The 20,709-nt window shown below is 40.3% G+C and overlaps 1 protein-coding gene across 2 annotated transcripts in view; it reads right to left on the bottom strand.

The window, feature by feature from the left end:
• The window catches only part of kirrel1a (kirre like nephrin family adhesion molecule 1a), a 35,576-nt gene extending 17,061 nt beyond the window's left edge, over nt 1-18,515 (bottom strand). For both annotated transcript variants that reach the window (XM_056749479.1, XM_056749480.1), the window contains exon 1: nt 18,274-18,515. In XM_056749479.1, the coding sequence (XP_056605457.1) occupies nt 18,274-18,322 (49 nt within the window). In that variant the 5' untranslated portion in view covers nt 18,323-18,515. The remainder of the gene's footprint in view (nt 1-18,273) is intronic.
• Between the last annotated feature and the right edge of the window lie 2,194 nt (nt 18,516-20,709).

Here is a 20,709-nt window from a genome sequence, read left to right as displayed (position 1 = left end):
AGTGTGGGTGTTAAAACACCCACATCCACCACGGTTGCGACGCCCCTGATCCCCATCCAACCTGATGGAGCTTGAGTTCCTGCAAAGAAGAATGGGAGACATTGCCTAAAAATAGGTGTGATAAGCTTGTAGCATCATTCTCAAAAAGACTTTAGGCTGTAAAGTATTAAGCAAAGGCTGTGAATACTTATGTACATGTTTTTTTTTTATAAATTTGCAAAGATTTCAAACAATCTTCTTTCACGTTGTCATTATGGGGTATTGTTTGTAGAATTTTGAGGAAAATAATGAATTTAAGCCATTTTGGAATAGGGCTGTAACATAAGAAAATGTGGAAGAAGTGAAGAGCTGTTAATACTTTCCGGATGCACTGTGTGTATTCATTACCTCTGCTAACAGAGGTGTGAGATTTGTTAGGGCCTTAGGAGGAGTGTTCCACCGATTTCTCTTTTTGAATGAAGCAGAAAGGAGGCCTACTTGAGGTTTTGGTAGAGGACTGGTCGACGAACAAACAGGCTTCTAGAATGAATAATATCTTGTGTTATTGAGAAGGGAAGATGTGCATGGCTTTGGAGCTGTGGAAAGGAATGAAACATAGCATAGGATGATGTAAATAAGACCGATGATTGGTGGAGAAAGGAGGAGTAGGGGGTATAAAGATGGTAAGCAAATAACCAAGAGTGTTCCACTATCTGCAGACTGATGATTGTCACTCTATTTTGAGTTGATCCTGCTTGCAACTCTTGGTCTCATCTCTCAGAAAAGTTTTCACAACAATCTATAGATAATATATTTACTTTAGGCATTGCAATGGCAACAAAATAAACAAGCATTATGTGGTCCAAACTTCCGCTAGGTCTCCGCTTAGAAACAATAAATGTTGTAATTGAATTTAAAACAATATACAATAAAACATTAAAAAAATTGAATATGAATATAAATTAAATATAAACTAAATAGCTATTTACCAGCCAGAAGACAAGCCCATTAAACACATTATTATCATAGTGGAAAAAAACAGTTATTGTTGATGTTGCATAATAGGACTTCATTTACTTGGCCTTCACTAAGAACCATGTCTATCCATTAACTGTATTACCTCACAGAGAAATAAAAAAATTGTCAATGCAGGCTAACTTAAAGTTTGTTGCTAGTCAAAGCTGTAGCATATTTATGATTTCATACTGCGAATGCTATTTGATTGAATCTGTCTTCTATCAAATTTACAACTAATTGTATAGTAGGAAGTATTGATGCCTTTATCATTTCCCTATGATGTAAAACTGTTAATGGATAGACAGTGTTGTTAATACAAATCTGAGCCTCATCATTTTGATTCTCTGTTCTTGCCCTGCATAAATTGTGCAATGACAAATAAATGACTCTTGAACCTCTTTTAAAGCAAATGATACATAAACTGTACCGATCTTATATATTTCTTAATTGGTATATTTAAAAACTGGTGTCACAACTATGGCCTTTATTTTGTTTATTTCTGTTAAATTGTTAAAGCACTGCATTAGAAACACAAAAGTCATGGGTGGGGCTGTCAAAATGTAATCTTTTAGATTATCATGTGGTCAAAAGAATCCATGGTAACAGTATCATTGCAATATTTATGTAAATGTTTTTGTAAAGAAAAAATGATGATATGTGAAGATTTTTATGGGAGGATTTTAATTCAAACACGCGCGAGTCAATGCGTGCGATATTCATCATTAGAAAATCACAGAAACAAGTTGCCCGTTTTAGTCCCACCAAAAAAATCCTGAACAGAGAATTGGTGAAAAACGGAGAGAGAGTTTGCGACCTTTGTGACTCTTAGAGCAACGTTTTTATAGGTGCTGAATATTTTATGATATAAAAAGTCTAGATTTAACACAATACTAATAATCATGGTTTTTATTATACCGATTATAATGTTGACACCAGTTAAAGGGTTTAATTCAGAAATACATATTATGGTGAAGAAGGCGGGACGGGAACCGTGAGGCAGGGCCGGTGGCGTGAGTGATAGTTGGAATCAGCTGTGCGCACACCAGTCCTGCATATATCACGGAGTAAATCGGGAAAATAAGAGGACGAGTGACGGGACTGCCGACAAGAGAGGAACGTTTCCGCATATGTTTTAAGTTTGTATTTATGTTCTTGTGGCCTTTTACTTCCGTGGTATTGTTTCGTTTATTTTGATTAAAGTTTTTTAAATGTTCGCAGGTTCCCGCCTCCTTTCCTCCCAACTTTGAACTGTATTACACAGTATATAGACCTTGAATGCACATGTATGATAAAGGTATTTGCCAAATGCAAAAATGTTAATGTTATTTAGGTGAAACACAATGCTGTAACATACATGTATGCTATTTATAAATAAAATACCTGGATGCTGTTTAAGAAACTTTATTTTTCTTACAAGATCCAAGATCCTCTTATTACTCAGTATAGTTTGCGCGTGAAAGCTCTTCCAAACATACAGGTTAATGCAGATACTGTACTGACCTCTGAGCAAACCTGCAATAATGAAATAATAAACCAACATCTTCAATCTTACTTGACATACCAATGTTTTTGCTGCTTATACGTTTGATTCTTAAATTAAACCATACAAATTAATGGTAAATAACTTTAGCTAAAAAGCATAAAAACATATGTTTTTCATTGTGGGAATCAAAGCATTGAACTTGTTTCCCTGTGCTAAAGTCTTGTGGAATTCATTTGTGCTTTAGCCCCAAAAAATATGATTCGCTCTCGATACAAAAAGACTGTTTGACGTTTTTTAATTTCACATTTATTTTGTAAATGGCCTAAAGGCCCTAAGTTTAACAATTTTATAAAATCAATGGAATTTCATCCTCTCACAATGGCAAAACATTGTGTTTATGTGATGATATAATTTTAATATGAATTATGTTATGACTCGACATGGTTAGAACCCAATTGCAGGCAGAGGCAAGACGGATGAAGACTTGACAGGATATATTTATTACAAATAACAAGACACTACAAAACAGGCAAAACAAAACCCACGTGGGGGAAAAACAGGACAGGGATATATATAACTTTATACAACGAACAAGGACACTAACTAACTAAACTGATAAAACAAACACTTGATACAAAACACTAACACTGACTAAACTACACCTACTTTGACACGGAACAGGAACAGGAAACGGGAACAGCATATAGCATACGAAAGACATTCAAACAACGTGAAGTAAAGACAATCACATTCACATTCAATGCACGAGCGACGAGACAAAGAAACAAGAGGGCTCTTTATAGGGGAAGGTAATTAACACTAACTATGAAACAGGAGGGTAGGAAAACGATGACGCGACTCGGGGAGAGTATGGAAGGCCAAGAGTGTCAAAACCATCTCTCCCCACAAGAAACAGAGGATTCTGTATGATTCCACCTCTAAACCAAGAAATACCTGACAAGGAGAGGTGAAACCATGACAGAACCCCCGCCTTAAGGAGCAGCAACCTGATGCTCCTCAAAGGCACGAACAAGACAAGGCAGACTGGGACAAAGACAAGAACCAGACAGACAGGGTCAACATGATAAGGGGGATACAGGACATGACAATGATTGGACTAGGGTGTGACAATAAAAATAGTAGACAAGGGAGGGGGGGTGGAGGCAAACAAGAACACATCGGGGGAAGTCCAGAAGGGGCAGGGCTGGGAGGGGAAGTCCTAGCCCTGGGGAACGCGCCAGAGCGCGGAGCCCCAGAGGGCTTGACAGGGCTGGGCGCCGGCTGACGGGCCGGCTGGACAGGGCTGGGCGCCGGCTGACGGGCCGGCTGGACAGGGCTGGGCGCCGGCTGACGGGCCGGCTGGACAGGGCTGGGCGCCGGCTGACGGGCCGGCTGGACAGGGCTGGGCGCCGGCTGACGGGCCGGCTGGACAGGGCTGGGCGCCGGCTGACGGGCCGGCTGACCAGGGCTTGACGGCGGCGGCTGGGCAGCCGGGCTTGACGGCGGCGGCTGGGCAGCCGGGCTTGACGGCGGCGGCTGGGCAGCCGGGCTTGACGGCGGCGGCTGGGCAGCCGGGCTTGACGGCGGCGGCTGGGCAGCCGGGCTTGACGGCGGCGGCTGGGCAGCCGGGCTTGACGGCGGGCTTGGTGCCGGTTGCTGGACCGGGCTTGACGGCGGCTGGGCAGCGCTCTTAGGCGGCGGCTGGGCAGCGTTCTGTGGTGGCGGCTGGGCAGCGCTCTCTGGCGGCTGCTGGACCAGCCTGGGTGCCGGTTTCTGGAGCGGATCTGCGGCCGGGCTGGACGCTCGGACCGTCACCTCCCCACAGCGCCCCCCCAAAAAATATTTGGGACTCGGGACCGCAGGACTCGGGACCGCAGGACTCGGGACCGCAGGACTCGGGACCGCAGGACTCGGGACCGCAGGACTCGGGACCGCAGGACTCGGGACCGCAGGACTCGGGACCGCAGGACTCGGGACCGCAGGACTCGGGACCGCAGGACTCGGGGCCGCAGGACTCGGGACCGCAGGACTCGGGACCGCAGGACTCCGTTGCCTCTTCTTTCTCCCCCGCTTGCCAACAGAGCTGGTTGGCGGTGGAGTGGCTACAGGAGGCGAGGAGAGACCTAAGAAACCGATCTGCAGGGCACGACCCTCGGGAATCGAGGCTAGCCCAGATGGAGAATCCAGTCTGGACCACTCACGATCCAGCAGGGTCTGGACTGTGTCCGCGAAGCCCTTGGACTTCAACTGGCGCATTTCAGCGGGTCCTAGGGGCTCATCGAGGCAACTATTAAAAATAGCTTTTAACTCCGCCTCGTTGAACCCCGAAGACCGCGCCGCGGCCAGGAAGTCAAAGGCAAAGTCCTTCACGAACCTTCCCCGCTGCCGGAGGCCAAACAAAACGTGGGCTTGGTGGTCTCTTGTGGCAGCGATCTCCCCACGGCACCCCCCCAAAAAATATTTGGGGCTGGATAGCTCCGGCTCCGGACTGGGTAGCTCCGGACTGGGTAGCTCCGGACTGGGTAGCTCCGGACTGGGTAGCTCCGGACTGGGTAGCTCCGGACTGGGTAGCTCCGGACTGGGTAGCTCCGGACTGGGTAGCTCCGGACTGGGTAGCTCCGGACTGGGTAGCTCCGGACTGGGTAGCTCCGGACTGGGTAGCTCCGGACTGGGTAGCTCCGGACTGGGTATCGGTTGCTGCACCAGACTGGACGCTCCTCCACCCTGGCTCCTCCTCCGGAAAATCGGACCCTTGGCTGGGCCCGAGGAGGACAGAGGGTTTTCTGGGACAGAGGAGTCTACTGGCAGCGTCCCCGAGTCTCTCCTCCCCCGTTCATCTTGGGCCCCACCAGAGGAATCGGCGACCATGGAGCTCAAGCCAGCGGGTACGGAGTCCCCCAGGGCTGCGGTGGCCAGGACGAGATCCTTCGGAGCGCTCGACCGCGAGGTGGAAGTCCCAAGTGGAACCTCGCCTCCGGGATCACTCCGGTTGCTCACGAACCTGACCATGTCCGCAAACCCCAGGGGAGCCAGCAGCCTCTTCTCTGACGGCGTGAGGGGCCGAGTGAGGCAGCAGTTGAAAATTGTTTTCAACTCTTCCTCTCCAAACTCGGTCATCACCGCCGCCGTCGAGAATAGCTTGGCGAACTCCCGGTCACCGACACTCCCCTGGCGGAGTCCAAGCATTAAGTGGGCCTGAAGAGACCGTGGAACTGACCCCTTACCGTCCATGCTGCCTGCTGGGTTCGCATCTGGCTCGTGCATTCTGTTATGACTCGACATGGTTAGAACCCAATTGCAGGCAGAGGCAAGACGGATGAAGACTTGACAGGATATATTTATTACAAATAACAAGACACTACAAAACAGGCAAAACAAAACCCACGTGGGGGAAAAACAGGACAGGGATATATATAACTTTATACAACGAACAAGGACACTAACTAACTAAACTGATAAAACAAACACTTGATACAAAACACTAACACTGACTAAACTACACCTACTTTGACACGGAACAGGAACAGGAAACGGGAACAGCATATAGCATACGAAAGACATTCAAACAACGTGAAGTAAAGACAATCACATTCACATTCAATGCACGAGCGACGAGACAAAGAAACAAGAGGGCTCTTTATAGGGGAAGGTAATTAACACTAACTATGAAACAGGAGGGTAGGAAAACGATGACGCGACTCGGGGAGAGTATGGAAGGCCAAGAGTGTCAAAACCATCTCTCCCCACAAGAAACAGAGGATTCTGTATGATTCCACCTCTAAACCAAGAAATACCTGACAAGGAGAGGTGAAACCATGACAAATTATTGTATGCCTCACTATAGCAAATGGTCTTAAAGGTGTAATGAACTGGCCTTGTTTATTGTTTTATACTGTTGTATGAGGTCTAGACATGACGTTCGCGTGATTGTTACATTCAAAAACATCAAAATTAATAAGTAATAGGCTATTTTCTACACAGCTTGGTTTTAATTGAATATGTTAGCGCCCACTGCTTTGATGCCGCATTGAATATATTAACGCCCACTGCTTTGATTGGATAGTAGTAGTGTTGTCACAATGCTGGAATTTCTAACTTCGATTCAATACCTTAAAAAAATTCGATAGTCGATACCACTTTCGATACCACGGGAAATAACTGCCATAACAATAACGCTGAACATTTTTTACTTTTATTTAAAGTTAAATTAAACAAGACTAGACAATAAGGTATATATTTATATTATTTACTAATTGTTAATCAAATGTAAATTTTACTAATACATTTACTTTTTACATTTATTAATGGACCAGAGCTTACATTAATAGTTGAGAGATTAATAAAGAGATTAAAGAGTTTAATAAATAATTAAACAAATGTATTGCTCATTCATTGCTCATTAACGTTAATAGCCGACATTTATATGATTACATTTTTTATTTGCCATTTATTTAGGTATAATCATTCATCATCATACATATAGACAGAAACGCAAACTTTCAACGCAGGAACTCTTGCAGAGACTCGCACTGGCTATCTTTCTAAATTTAAGCCACCTTTCTAACTTTAACAACGTTTAACCGGAGCAAATGAGACGAGGGGGATGAATTCATTCGTCAGCGCACATACATAGAGGGTGCTTTTCAATTTTTATTTGTGCATCCTAGTTTCCATTCCTTGCGTCTTAGCCTCACCCCTTCAGATTGCGAGGGAAGGGAACAAAGAAAAGAAGCCAGGACGGAGGAATTAAAAGAAGTGGAATGGCATATCCTCGCTTCCTTTAGCTTCACTTCAAAGCGTCGTCAATTAATTATGACTGTACACATTGCACATTGAAAATATAAAGAATAAAGTTAAAATCATACTTAAGGCAGATTTCATAATCCCCACTACAATAGAATAAGTTAAAAACATGCTTAAAAGTGGTCAGATTCGGTAGGTCAAATATATATTACACATAAATATTAACTATATTAATATATAGCTATATGAATATTAACTATTCTTTCTAAAATAGGTGAACTATTACAAAAAATGCGTTATTATCAATTTATGCATGTTTGAATATGATCTAAAGATGTGACGATGTGCGGGGGGAGGAGAATAATACGCGCGTCAGGTTTAGAACACTTCCGCAAAGGAAACATATGTGTATCCTCGCTCATGACTCCTCAGAAAGCCTCCTATATCCTCGCCTCCTCCCAGTGCAATTAGAGAATGGAGAAGTCCTTTAAGATGGCTGTGCTCGATCGGTTTCCGGATCATAGGATGGAGGACGGTGGAGCGAGGACACGAAGATGCATATGGGAAGCACCCTCTTGTTACTAACCCGATGGGACACACATAGCAAGTGAAAACATATAACGTTAATTAATGAGGTGTTTCTAATTATGAGATAAAAAGCAGTTTTACAAAATACATAACTTTGGAGTTTTGACAAATAAAATATGTAACAATACGTTTAACTACGAAATTATATGTAATATGTAATTATATAGTCAAGTCAGATTTATTTTTAAAGCTCTTTATTTGTATTGTATCATAAAAACAAAAGAAAAACACATGTTAGCCAAAAGTAGAAGAAAAAAAGATATAACCTTAAAAAGTAGTATAACATACACACTGGAAACCCGAATTAAAAGTAGGCTCGTTTGAGATGCGCCTTTGCTCGCCTGAAATGAAGAAGAGAGTAGGCGCTGCAGTAAGGGGAGGATTTAAAAAACAGCTTGTAAATCGGACACTCCCCGAACTCGCTTTTTTTGTGTTCCCTTTAAACGTGAGCAATGGAAGACATCGCGTTCGCGTTTTTTTATCGCGGACGAGGCAGATGCAATTAAAATACCCATATTTTACATGAAGATGAAAACAATATTTTTTTATCTATTATTATAATTATACAAATTTGCTTATAAGGCGCAGTGGCCCTCATAACAAATGTTTGTCTCATTTGCTAGGAACGTCCCTACAATTCGTAATTTTGTTGAAGAAGTGGTCAATTTGTACAGTCCTTCTGACGTTGAAAGTCATTTCAGACTTTCTAAAGCAATAACAATACAATCGTTTTAATAATTAAAACGAAACAAATAAAATGAAGCACATGCCCTAATTAGGCTACTTATTTAAAACATCCCTTTATAGTATACGGTTTTACCTAGGTGTTTTCATTATCACATATAAATACAATTATATAAACTACCATAAATTGTGAACTCCTTAAAAACCAGTGGAGATTCTTAGCCAATGAGCATTAAGCTGTGTCGCGAGATTTTTTGACACACGTCAGCATGACATCAGAGCAATTTGCAGTCTCATGGACTAAATTGCGCGTGCTCGGCAAGTCTTCGGCGAAGCCCGCATTGATGTAGACTCCACCGAAATCCACGAATCCTTGCGAACGCCCGATCACAGAACGAACGGGAGGACAGTCATGGATGTCAGAAATTTACGTTAACATGACGGATACATTTTTTAATTTTTAAAATTTAATTTATTAATTAGTTAGTTATTTTCTGGAAGTAAGTCCCAAATGGCGCACTCCGGTCTTATGGACCGTCAGACCTTTTTTTTATTATGCTTCAGAAACAATTACAATAAGGCATATTAATTTTGACAATACAATCTCTAAGAAAGACAAGAGCACAAATAAAACAAAAAAGAAAGTACATTTTGAAATACACCCATCCAATTACTGAGTAAAGGATAAATAAATAAAAATAAGACACACAGGTCAAAAAATTAAAATGAAAATCTATTAACCTACATAAACATCAGGGTCTTCTAAAAGCTCAAACTCTTCAACCAATTTTAATAGTTTTCGTCCGACTTTCGATTTAATTTTCCTCAAAGATTTACAGTAAATCCAAAATTATTAAAAAAAAATCAAAAACAATGGTTTTGTTTTAAGGCCCAAAATAAGGATATTATTGATCAGAAATCCAAAGTTTAACTCCTTCATAATAACTCCAAAAATATATATCCCTTTTGGAAAAAGCCAATAGATCAGTTGCATTCTTTAGCCACTCATACAAATCAGACCAAAAAGCTCTACTGCATTGACAATCAAAAATATGAATGTGCTGTTGTTTCAATTTCTGAATCACAAAACTTACATATATTATGTACATTATATTATGATCAATATTAAACCTATATCTAAGAAATTCCAAGGAAGGATACATATCATTAAATACTTTATAATGTACTTCCTTGGCTTTGGGAGGTATAGGAAAGGAAAGATACATGGTTCTTAATTTTTTAAGAGAGCTCTCAGAAATTAACCGAATCGCATTATTTCGATTACACTGAGCTGAAAATTTGTAGTGCAGACCTATAGGTCACTAGGCACGAGGGAGTGAATTTTAGGACAGAGTTGAGGTCATCACACCGGAAAGAGCAAGTGGTGCTTTCTCATCACTCTCGCGGTACTTTGTTGTCATTTGCCGATCAGTCTGCGCAGTGCCGCCTTTTAGTCGATCGCACTTGTTTTCCCATTGTAGTTATTTGGTACTGGAGCTGCCGGTTTTTATTGTTCTGTACTTCATGTGTTGATATGCCACCCAAGCATTATGCAATAGATCGTCGTTATGTTTTGTGAGTATTTCAGTCTTTTTCTGCGTGTTTTTGTTTAAATATACTATATCATTCTAAATCATAATTGTACTTGAAATTAAATGAAATGAAAATTGTAAAAAGCGCTATATAAATAAAGTTGAGTTGAGTTGAGTTGTACTAAAATTGTAGAAATGCCTTTTTTCAGTATGACATGTTGTTATTCTATCATGACACCAAGTAAAGTCAATTATTTTGAATCTATAAAACGTTAGTGCAGTTGCAAGTATCATTATTTTAGGGACATTGTACCAGCCTTTAAATAATAATTGTAATTCACATTTGATTGTGACACTTATCAGCTGTTCCTTAAATATCAGTTATTTCTAAATAGTTCAAATCCAATATGTGCATCCCCTGTACCTTCATTTTACATTTACCATAAAACGCAATACGACACTAACACCTGCTTCTTTTCATTTTCATTTTAAATATGGTTAAGGTTATGTGTTTATTTTCATTTTTAATCAAATACAGCACGCCTCGTCTTCCAACAGCCCAAAGGGGCTCATGTAACACCGCTTTTCATCTCTCTCCACTGGCTACCGGTCGAAGCCCGTATCAGATTCAAGTCACTAACGCTTGCCTACGGGACTATCACTGGATCTGCACCGGCTTATTTTCACAACCTCCTGCACTCCTACACCCCATCAAGATCCCTGCGTTCAGCAAACCAGAGGCGTCTCGTATTGCCTTCTTATAAGGACAGTAAATCGCGTTCCCGCTCATTCTGCTTCACAACTTCTTCCCGGTGGAACATTCTTCCTAACTCTGTCCGGTCAACCACATCTCTCGCAACATTCAAAAGCTACTTAAAACCCAACTCTTCTGTAAATACCTGACAGACAAAAAAAAACTAACCCTTTCTCTCAACAGGTAGTGGTCTAGCTTATGTTGAAACCAGTAACTTTGTATTGGCAACTGATGTATAATGGCTCCTGTATGACATATCGCTTGTTGCTCCCTAACTCTTTGTAAGTCGCTTTGGATAAAAACATCTGCTAAATGACTAAATGTAAATGTAAATACAAAAAACATATTTTATTGTAAAGTATAAGAAGAACTTTGCACAAAAGGGAAGAACAATTCATTCAAAAGTACACAGGCAGTGCTCCAAGACTACGTTTATTAGAGGCAGCGGCCAATTTGAGATATATTTGCTCCCATCAAGCTGTTCTAGGCGGCGCTAACAGCCCGGCGATCACGGAGAACTCACACATTAGATTCGCGTCGAGGCCCATTTTAAAATGGGTAGCTAGTAGCTATCTTTATAAATCAACTGCAGATGATCGGTTTCTTATTTAAAATCTTTGATACAAAAACACCACAGTGAAAAAGTGGTGTCGTGTCCAATTGAAAATACCTTGCTGCACTCCCATACCTTTCAGTACGCCCAGTTCTCCAACCTGCAGATACCCCATCTCGAAAAAAGAGAGAGCGCGGGAACGCACAGCTGGTATCGATATGTGGGACATGAATATTGGAATCGTTTCAGATTTATCTGTATCGATACATATCGAAATATATATTTTTTTGACAACACTAGATAGCAGTATGCGTAGTTGGAGCCTTCTGTGAAGGAGCTGGAAATGTCCATTTGGATGGGCTTAAAGGTCTCACGTACTATGCTTGTTTTATATGAGATTTACGTATGACGTTCGCGTGGTTTTTACATTCAAAAACATCAAAATCAATAAGTAATAGGCTATTTTTTGATTGGGTAGCAGTTTGCGTAGTTGCAGCCTTCTGTGAATATGGTTAGAGACGTAACGTTAGATAACAAATATTCACAGTTTTCGCACGGAATCAGTATTATCTGGAGACCTCCTTTGATTTAAAAATGACCTCCCCACATCAGTATTTCATGTGAGGCAATCGCACTGGAGGATTTTACTCAAATTTACTGACTTATTCAAGGTATTTTCACTTATTTAAGTGACTTATTTTTTTCTGAACCGGAAAAAATATCAAAAATATCATCAATATCAAATTTCCATGATAAACAAACGGGAGCCTCCCAGTAAGTTATAGGAATCACCCAGCACCCGCAATAATATCAAAACACTTCAAAAGTGTCCATTTTTCGCAAACGTTGGATAAAACCTTGAAAATGTATATATGAGCCCACCAAATCACAGAGATGGCGATTCGCACGGGCTTAAGATCACAGACAACCTCTGCAGGTATTACAAATGACTAGAGGTCCCCTGGTAATACTTATCCTGTGCGAACAGTGCAAAGGGCATATCAAGCGATCTCTAACAAAGCAATAGTGATGTTTTACTCACATAAGATTGCTGCACCATTCCTATCAAATCCAATATTCACGACACAGCACTGCTTTTAAATTTAAGTCATTCCACATATCCAGTGTCGATCACTGCCTTGTTCAAAAGGAATCCTCTGAGAAATGAAACGAACACACGACTGAGCATGAGCTGGAACGTCTTTAAAATTAAACTTTAACCCCGCATTACTAATGTCGGAATCCGAAAGAAGGTTATTCAGCGACTGTATTCTTCCACAACCAGGGGTGGCACAATATTTATCTATCTTTTACGGCATGTTTGTTTATTGCTTCCTCGCTCTATCTAGTGCGTGTTCATACTATGAATGTTGTCATAGATAGGTGCATCCCGGAACCTGCCGTTTTCTAGGCCTGCTGTCAACAACAGTAACAAGGGCGTTCTCAGTTCTAACACTTACATGATGTTCGCGTGAATACGATTCCCTCTTATATAACAAAAGCTTGGGTTAAAATTGTGATTTTAATTCATGCCTCCTTTAATACTGGCTTATTATTTGTGACTCTAGTCAAACACATTGAAACAGGAATTCATAGAGGAGAGGGAGAGAAAAGAGGGAGAGAAACAGGGGACATGAGGACAGATACAAATACAGAGACATGGCTTGAGAGGAAGTAAAAGAAAGCTAATGAGGGAGGGGGGATTTGTATAGTGTTCATTATGTGGGTTATGCTGCAGTGACAAATTTAGAGTGTCCTGATTTTCTAAAGTCACTGATCCCTGGGTATCAGCAGTAGTCCGTGCCACACTGCCAACGTCCTAACACACAGTCTGACCACACTTACATACCACACTCGTGTCAAGAACACACCACTTGACCAACCTGGGAGAACAGCATCTTATCAAGTGATTGCGGAATAGCCATCTCAGTTTACCAAAGTATTTACATTTGTAAGTTAAACATTTGTGGGTATTCAATTTCATTCAATTACTTACCCTAGGAATTTGATCAGATGAAATTACATTTTAATGCAGTTAAAACATGAAAATGTAAAACCAGATGATGTCATTTAAACGTGGTATGCTCCTTCATAAATAGAGATAAAAAATGGGTAAGCCCCTCCCACCTCCTAATAACCATGGGGAACTCTGTGTATTACACATTCAAAGAAAGTTATATTAAAGAAATTAAAATTTTATAGCAATGAAAAAACTGTAGGAGAGCCTTATACTGTATAAGTGAGAGCTATACGTAATAAATACATAAAATACTTTTAGAATCATCACTGATTTGTTCACAAAAAGGTGCAGAACTGCTTTGAATGTATGTGACAAGAGACTCTTCTGTGGCTTCATGCGCTCAGACAACAAAGGAGTATGTCTGGACAAGGAATACGTCACCTGCTTGCGGTCAAGGTGCCTGAAGAAGCGGACCGTAAAAGCTGACTTCACCTATGCTATTCACACTTAAACAGGGGACACACAAGCACTTTCATCCTTTCTGCTATAATGATTCTATCGCCTATTTCTTTTTAATACGTCGCTAGCCTGCTACTACGTTCTGTCACTGATTACCAGTGACCAATTACCAATTACCATCACATTCATTGCTGCATATAAACCTGTCCATCGTGTTTTTAATGTATCCTATACCATAATTTCTCTCTCCACATCTTTTGTCATCCTTTGCTCTCTGGATCTCCACCAATCAGGAACTTTTACTCGCGCAGGGTGTTGCATCACCATAGCAACAGCTGACGTATGCAAAAAACTACAGCAAAAGTTTTTTGTTGCTTATTTGATCTGTGTGAATGAAAAACATTTGTGTGCGTATATATGTAGTTTGTATATTACATATTCTCATTCATTATATATCTGAATAAATTTACATTTATGCATTTGGCAGACACTTTTATCCAAAGCGATTTACATTGCATTATCCTATACATTTATACATAGGTATGTGCAGTCCCCTGGGATCAAACCCAAAACCTTGCACTGTTAACGCAATGCTCTTACCACGGATCTACAGGAAAGCTTTAATAAATAGATAATAAATGTCATGTGAGAATATAAATGGTAATGATAATGCTAAATGGTAAAAATACCTTAATGTACAGTACATGTTCTTTCTTATTTAAGTCCTTTTACTCAGTAACACTGCAAAAACCATTGCTATGTTATACACAGTTCTCTTCCCCCTGCCCTTTTCACCATGTTTTGTCCTATTTGTCTATTCCCTCAGTCATCAAACTCTTAACTCACCGTTCCATTTCCATGTCCTCCCTCATTCTTTCCTCTTATTTCATCCCCTTCTTCACACCTCTCTCTGTCTCTCTCTCTCTCACTCTCTGTCCTTCCCTCTACCCCTCTATCCCATTTTCCTTGCTCATTGTCCCTCTATCTGCAGCCCACTGTTGCTATAGAAACTGTTCTATTTGAAATAGGAGGGAAGGAATATAATTTCTTGCTTGTTCCTCCTCTTCCTCCATTTTGTTCCTCAGCCCATATGTTCACGGTTTTCTCGCTGGTTTGTTGGTCTTCTGCAGCGTTTGCATAGTTGATTTCAACGTTCTTTGTTTTCGTTGCAGCTATTGTTGCCATGGCTACAGTGGAAACATTGACATAATATTACATACAGCGACCATGGCAACCTAAAGGGTCATCAGTAGAGTGCTATGCTAATGCTTGGATGGACTATCCACTTCAAATGGGCAAGGCATGAGGTATTGGCTAATATGACACAGTCGTCCTACCAATGCACTTATTATTAAGCTTTCCAAATAAATATTAAGAGGCTGGGATGCCAGATGTGCTTTTTGTGTGTGGGTGTAGGGTTTTTTGTGTGTCTGTCAAGCACAGATAATGTCAGATAAACTTGTTCCCAAATGCTGTGCCATTTAATTCATTAATCTAAAGTACTCTGATACAAATGCATTTTCTTGTTAGAGGGAAGAAAACAAGCAATGCTGGTAGGTATTTTGCTTGACTATGAGTAACTAACCAAAATTCATTATTGTCTGATACACGCTCTTTATGTAGGTCTCATTTGCTTAATGTAGTCTGCATTGTGTTTAAAATGTGTAAGTATTGGTTCAACAGCTCCTCAATGGTTTAACGGTTTAACATTTTGCTTTGTGAACTCAATGAATGACTTGTAATAATGCTTTTATTGTAGAATAACATGATCCCTGTGATTAGTTTTTTCATTTCAGGTTGGCTGATTGGCCGTTTCAGACGATTAGCCGTCCCCGATTGGAAAACTTCAGAGAATGAGAAATGACATCACCATCTTCATCGATCACATTCCATTGCATTGGGGGAGGGGAAACAGTGGGAGGGGTGTCTGAAAACTCCCCACACATGCACACACTCACACTCACACGCACACACATACTGAGAGGAGAATCTCATCAGTGTCTAAAGTACAGAGTGCCTCTTCATCATGTGCTCTTTTAATTCATGTGCTTCTCCATCTCTCTGTCTCTCCCGGTCTCTCTTTTACTCGTTTTTCCCTCGATCCTCGTTTCCCTCACACGTTCTGTGAGCCCTCCCCCTCCTCCGACTACAGGAATGTAAGAAACACATCTGGAACTTATTAGAGAGAAGGAAAGGGGAAAACGGACTGGGGGATGGAAAGAGGGAGCAGGGAAAAATGAGAAGACTGACAAAAGAATGAAAAGCAAAATGAGGGCCAGAACAAGGGCCCTTTTCACAGAACCATTTCTGGAAAGTGGGAGATGATCAATGCAGGAGCGCAGACAAAAATTAAACAAAGCAGATAACAAAGAATAACGCTGACAAAACACATTGTGAATGAATGAAAGACTTAATTTTAAGGGAAAACATGGCATGTTGGGTGTTGGGGACCTTATTGGGAGGTGGAGGTTCAAAGATTCTTGTTTAAGTCAGGCCTTTGAACTTTTTCCCCCTATATTCATTGGAAGACAGAAAAAACGAGGGAGCTCAAAAGAGAGGGTGTGAGTGGCCTCTTCTATGAAAGCAGTCAGGCATGCGTAATAATGGTTTTCTCTCCCTCTGGCCTAGACCACTCAGTTCCCTCAGCTCCCCACAAACAACCACAATAAAAAAATCCTGCTTTAACACATGTGTGGCTTACATGCAAACCCAATGAATATGACTATGAAATTTGTAAATGCTGTTTTTGTGAGTTTGATTAGAAATGGAAGGCAGTTTAAATGAGTATCTCTGGGATTTAATTATGTGCATGCTTGCCACAACTCTAAAGACAATGTATAGAAAATGCTGTGATTTAAGCTTTTTTATACAACTTTTACCAGCAGTTTATTGCGCTCTCATATTGGTATGAAATTGTAATACAATGTAAAATCTTGCTGACACTGCACATATGCATATGATGTTGTGAGATTCTTTAAATAGAAAAGGGACAAAGATAAATATAAAACCTCCTTAATGTCAATGCTCTACATGAACACAGCAATAATACTACAGTATTGTGATTTATAATACAAAACGTTCTAAGGGTTAATATTAATTACAGAAGCAGAGTGAGTCATGTAACTACCTCAGGTTCTCATGCAAGATGTCTTTGGCTGCTTGGATGAAGTGGCTTACATTAGTTTTATCAAGCACTAAACTATCAAACCCTTTAGTCAGGGGTTAGATTTTACAAAAAAACATGTACATTTTAACAAAAGAAGAACAATGGTAGCCAAACAACAGTGGCCACTTGGACTTATATGGACACAAAACCACGCAGACATTTCTCAAAAGATCTTCTTTTTGTGTTTAACAAAGTCATAGAGGTTTTGAGCAACATGAGGGTGAATAAATGATGACAGAATTTTTATTTTATCCCTTTGAAGCACCACACTTGGGTGCAATAAGTACATTGATGTCATCACAGTCCCAACTGTCTCTATTATTCTCTGCAAAAGTCATTTTAGAAATGCACTTATCTGGCATTGCTAAGGGCAGGAGAAAGAATGTAAAGGGCGCATTTACATGCCAAGTTATGTTTCTCCAGGATCTGGGTCTTGTTAAGTACCCTATCTTATAATTCTGCGAGCCCCCTAACTGATACCTTAATTCATTTTACTTTAAGATTTAATAATTATAAATTTTTACAAACTACATTAGTGCATACTGTACAACTACTCAGACAAAACGAATGCAGTCAAACCTAATGTGTTCCGGGCATCATATTAGACATGTACGTTGTTAACTGTAATGCACATAGTGCGTTAGCAGCGATTTGAACGATAAAGCTTATTTTAAATCATTCAAAGGATGTCTACATTGTTAATTTATCCAGTCATGAGACACTGTTTATTACTGAATATTAATAAGATACTAGTTTTAACATGGCATCATATTGAGCACAGACAGTCTGAATCGCATGGAGAAAAATCTGCCTCGAGTTTGTCGCATGCTGACGTTTAAAGCATTTGACTGGTTGACACCTCAAACTGTTTTAACAAGGTAGGCTAGTTCTCAATAAACTTGAATGATTATTTTATTCTGGCCTGTAAATTACTTCGCACAACCACCACATTGTGATAATGGTTACATCATCTGCTGTACCTTGAAAACACGCCCCTAACCTATGATGGAGTGGTCCATACCTGCTCTCCCTATCTGACTCATTCACGCGCACACACACATGAAGTGTGCCTCGGCAGACAATAGAAAGGGTGTCCGCATAGGCGCGATCACGGTAAAAGATGCTGTAATCTAACAGGTAGAGCTGTCGCCTAGCAACTCGCTGGCTACATTGATGCATGGGCCCCTGAATTTGTACTACGCAAGGACATTAATTGGCACAAGTATTGAGAGAGAGAGAGAGAGAGAGAGAGAGAGAGAGAGAGAGAGAGAGAGAGAGTAAGGGAGATATATACACAAAACGACTTTTTAGCGCGAGTTTTAGCGGGACATTCTTTAAATCCGCTAGTGTCTTACCTCTGTGAAAACTCAACGCCAAACTCAGAAGCAGCAGCAGTCCCTGCATGGTTCAACCTAGCTCAAACCTCCGCATGGGGAGCGTCAAAAATCCCTCCAATAGTGGATTAAAATCCTTCCATTAACGGTTGTGAAAATATCTCTTCTTTATATACCCCATTCGCTAATTTTTTATGTCATTTCTAGTCGTTCTTTGTTCCCGTCTCTCCCGCTTCTGCCCTTCTCTCATGCGTCCACAGCAACGCTCCTGTTTCTTATTTGTGGCACATTCCTTGTCCATCTCTCTCTCTCCCCCCTCTCTCCCCCCCTCCCATCTCTCTCTCTCTCTCTCTCTCTCTCTCTATTTTGTGTTAGCAGCTGCTCCCCTCCCTTTCTTGTTTCTTTACACCCAGCCCAGTTCAGTTGCCCTCCCTCTCAAGTCCAAAGAGACAAACAGAATAGACCCCGCGGGTGCGAAACACTCCTTCAAGCCTAACCTTCTCATTTGTGCGCATTGTACAAATTGGCCTCGCGTCTCGAGTATGTATGAGTCTTAATATAGGGCAAAGAGAAAGAATTTTGAATAGTAAGAAATAGGTAGGCCTAGCTATGGGCACTGTTTGCCAGGGTGGCATAAATGGCCATAACGGTTAAAATTGTCAAGGGATGCGACTGGAGTTTGACAATATAATATTTCAGACCACTTGACTGGTAAACAAATCCCTGTGGTTGTCATTACTTCAGAATGATGGTCTCGAAACATAAACTTATACATAACTGTGTGTCCTTTGCCATCTGGTGGAGAGTGTTTGAAAGATAGGGTACATTTGTATTCATTTTCCATTGCACTATTTTTTTCCAATATAAGAACAGAAACTGTAATAACATGTAGTGAGGATTTTTGCTGGGAGGGAGTAACTTGTCATCGATAACACGTCGTAATGCAGTAGCCTATTAAGTCCCTATTCATGTTTTTAGCATGTTTAAAAAAGCCCAAGAGCAATACTTTGCCCACTCAAAAATAGCTATTAGTTCAGCTAAAATGGACTAGTGAATATGTACAGCAAACTGTAATTGGAAATATAAAAATCGTTTATACGATTTTTAATGACTTGGAGTCACTATGCTTAAATATTTATTCAGAAAACAAATCTTTATATCTGAAAGTGTATGCCTAAATTTTTATAGATAAATATAATTTATTTATTTTTTAAATGGTTGACTGAATATAAAGCCAAGTCATTTTTCCATAATTAATTCACAATTACATATGTTATTGCATAGTTTTAATAGCCTACCCTAAAAAAATAAAAAAATAACTTGTTAATTGTTTACCCTCAATTCCTTATTCTGCATGTATGCCTATTTACATATGCAGAGGATTTGGCATAAGCCAAATGTTCGGAGTCATTGAAAGAAGAGCTATAGAACCCCTCCACTCCCTATTGTCCTGGTTTCTTGATACCATCATCAAAAGACCATAGCAAAACCTGGCTCCAGGGGTGCCTTGATTTAGGTTTGTACCCTCACTCAGAGTTTTGATAGCCCTTTTGTTTCACTGTGGGATATTTACGACTCCTAAGCTTCAAAGCAGAGGTGAGAAGCTTCTCTGTTTCACCTGGAATTTAACATCTAAGGGTTAACCAGAAAATCTTCTCTGACAAATATAACTTATGTAATTAAACTGTCATTTTCTATAAATATATCTAAATATCATTAATATCATCAATAGCCATTTTAAATAGTCTGTAATTGTTAGATAGGCAACTTTAATTCAGGCTTTGTTTGTATTCAGCTTGAGGAGCCACGCGGTCATGTGGGCCGAGGCCAGCAACTTTTCAGCAGGACCGCATTCTGTAATCATTTTAACATTTCCATCTCTCCAAGCGCATACTGATACATCCAGCACAGAGCTCGCAAGTATCCGTTTCTATTTATAGAACGGCTACGTTAAGTTTGTTTCTCTTTGTTAAAGATGATTTTTAATCGATCGTCATTATGTTTACCAGTAAGAGTAGAGTTTAAGAAACAACCATATATTCATTTGTGACGTGTTTTCTGTGCTCAGGCTCACAAACTTGGTCCCTTTAACTGTGTTTGGTTTACGCTACCTTTGCTCTAAATCCAGTTTGGAAAAGTCACGTTGCTTATGGCCATGAGATAACGTAAAGTGTATAATATCATTGATGCATTCATTGGATGAATGCATACACATATTGTTATACTTTATATTAATTATCAGACACTGTAAAATATGTATATTTAATAACGATTATTATACGTATTTTCCTTTGAGTTAAACTAATTCCTTGACTGAAATTGACGCTTTAAATAACTAATTTCATGGATGTGATAAATCTTTATAAATCTGGTGGAGAACATATTTGGTAAGCTAAGCTCTTCATTCTTATAACATGCAGCTAAAACCGGTACAACTATATCCACAATATGCCAGTG

This window comes from Triplophysa dalaica, chromosome 1, assembly GCF_015846415.1.
Source record: "Triplophysa dalaica isolate WHDGS20190420 chromosome 1, ASM1584641v1, whole genome shotgun sequence".
Classification (NCBI taxonomy): Eukaryota; Metazoa; Chordata; class Actinopteri; order Cypriniformes; family Nemacheilidae; genus Triplophysa; species Triplophysa dalaica.
The sequence above is the reverse complement of the archived record's forward strand: the minus strand, read 5'-3'. Positions and strand labels throughout refer to the sequence as shown.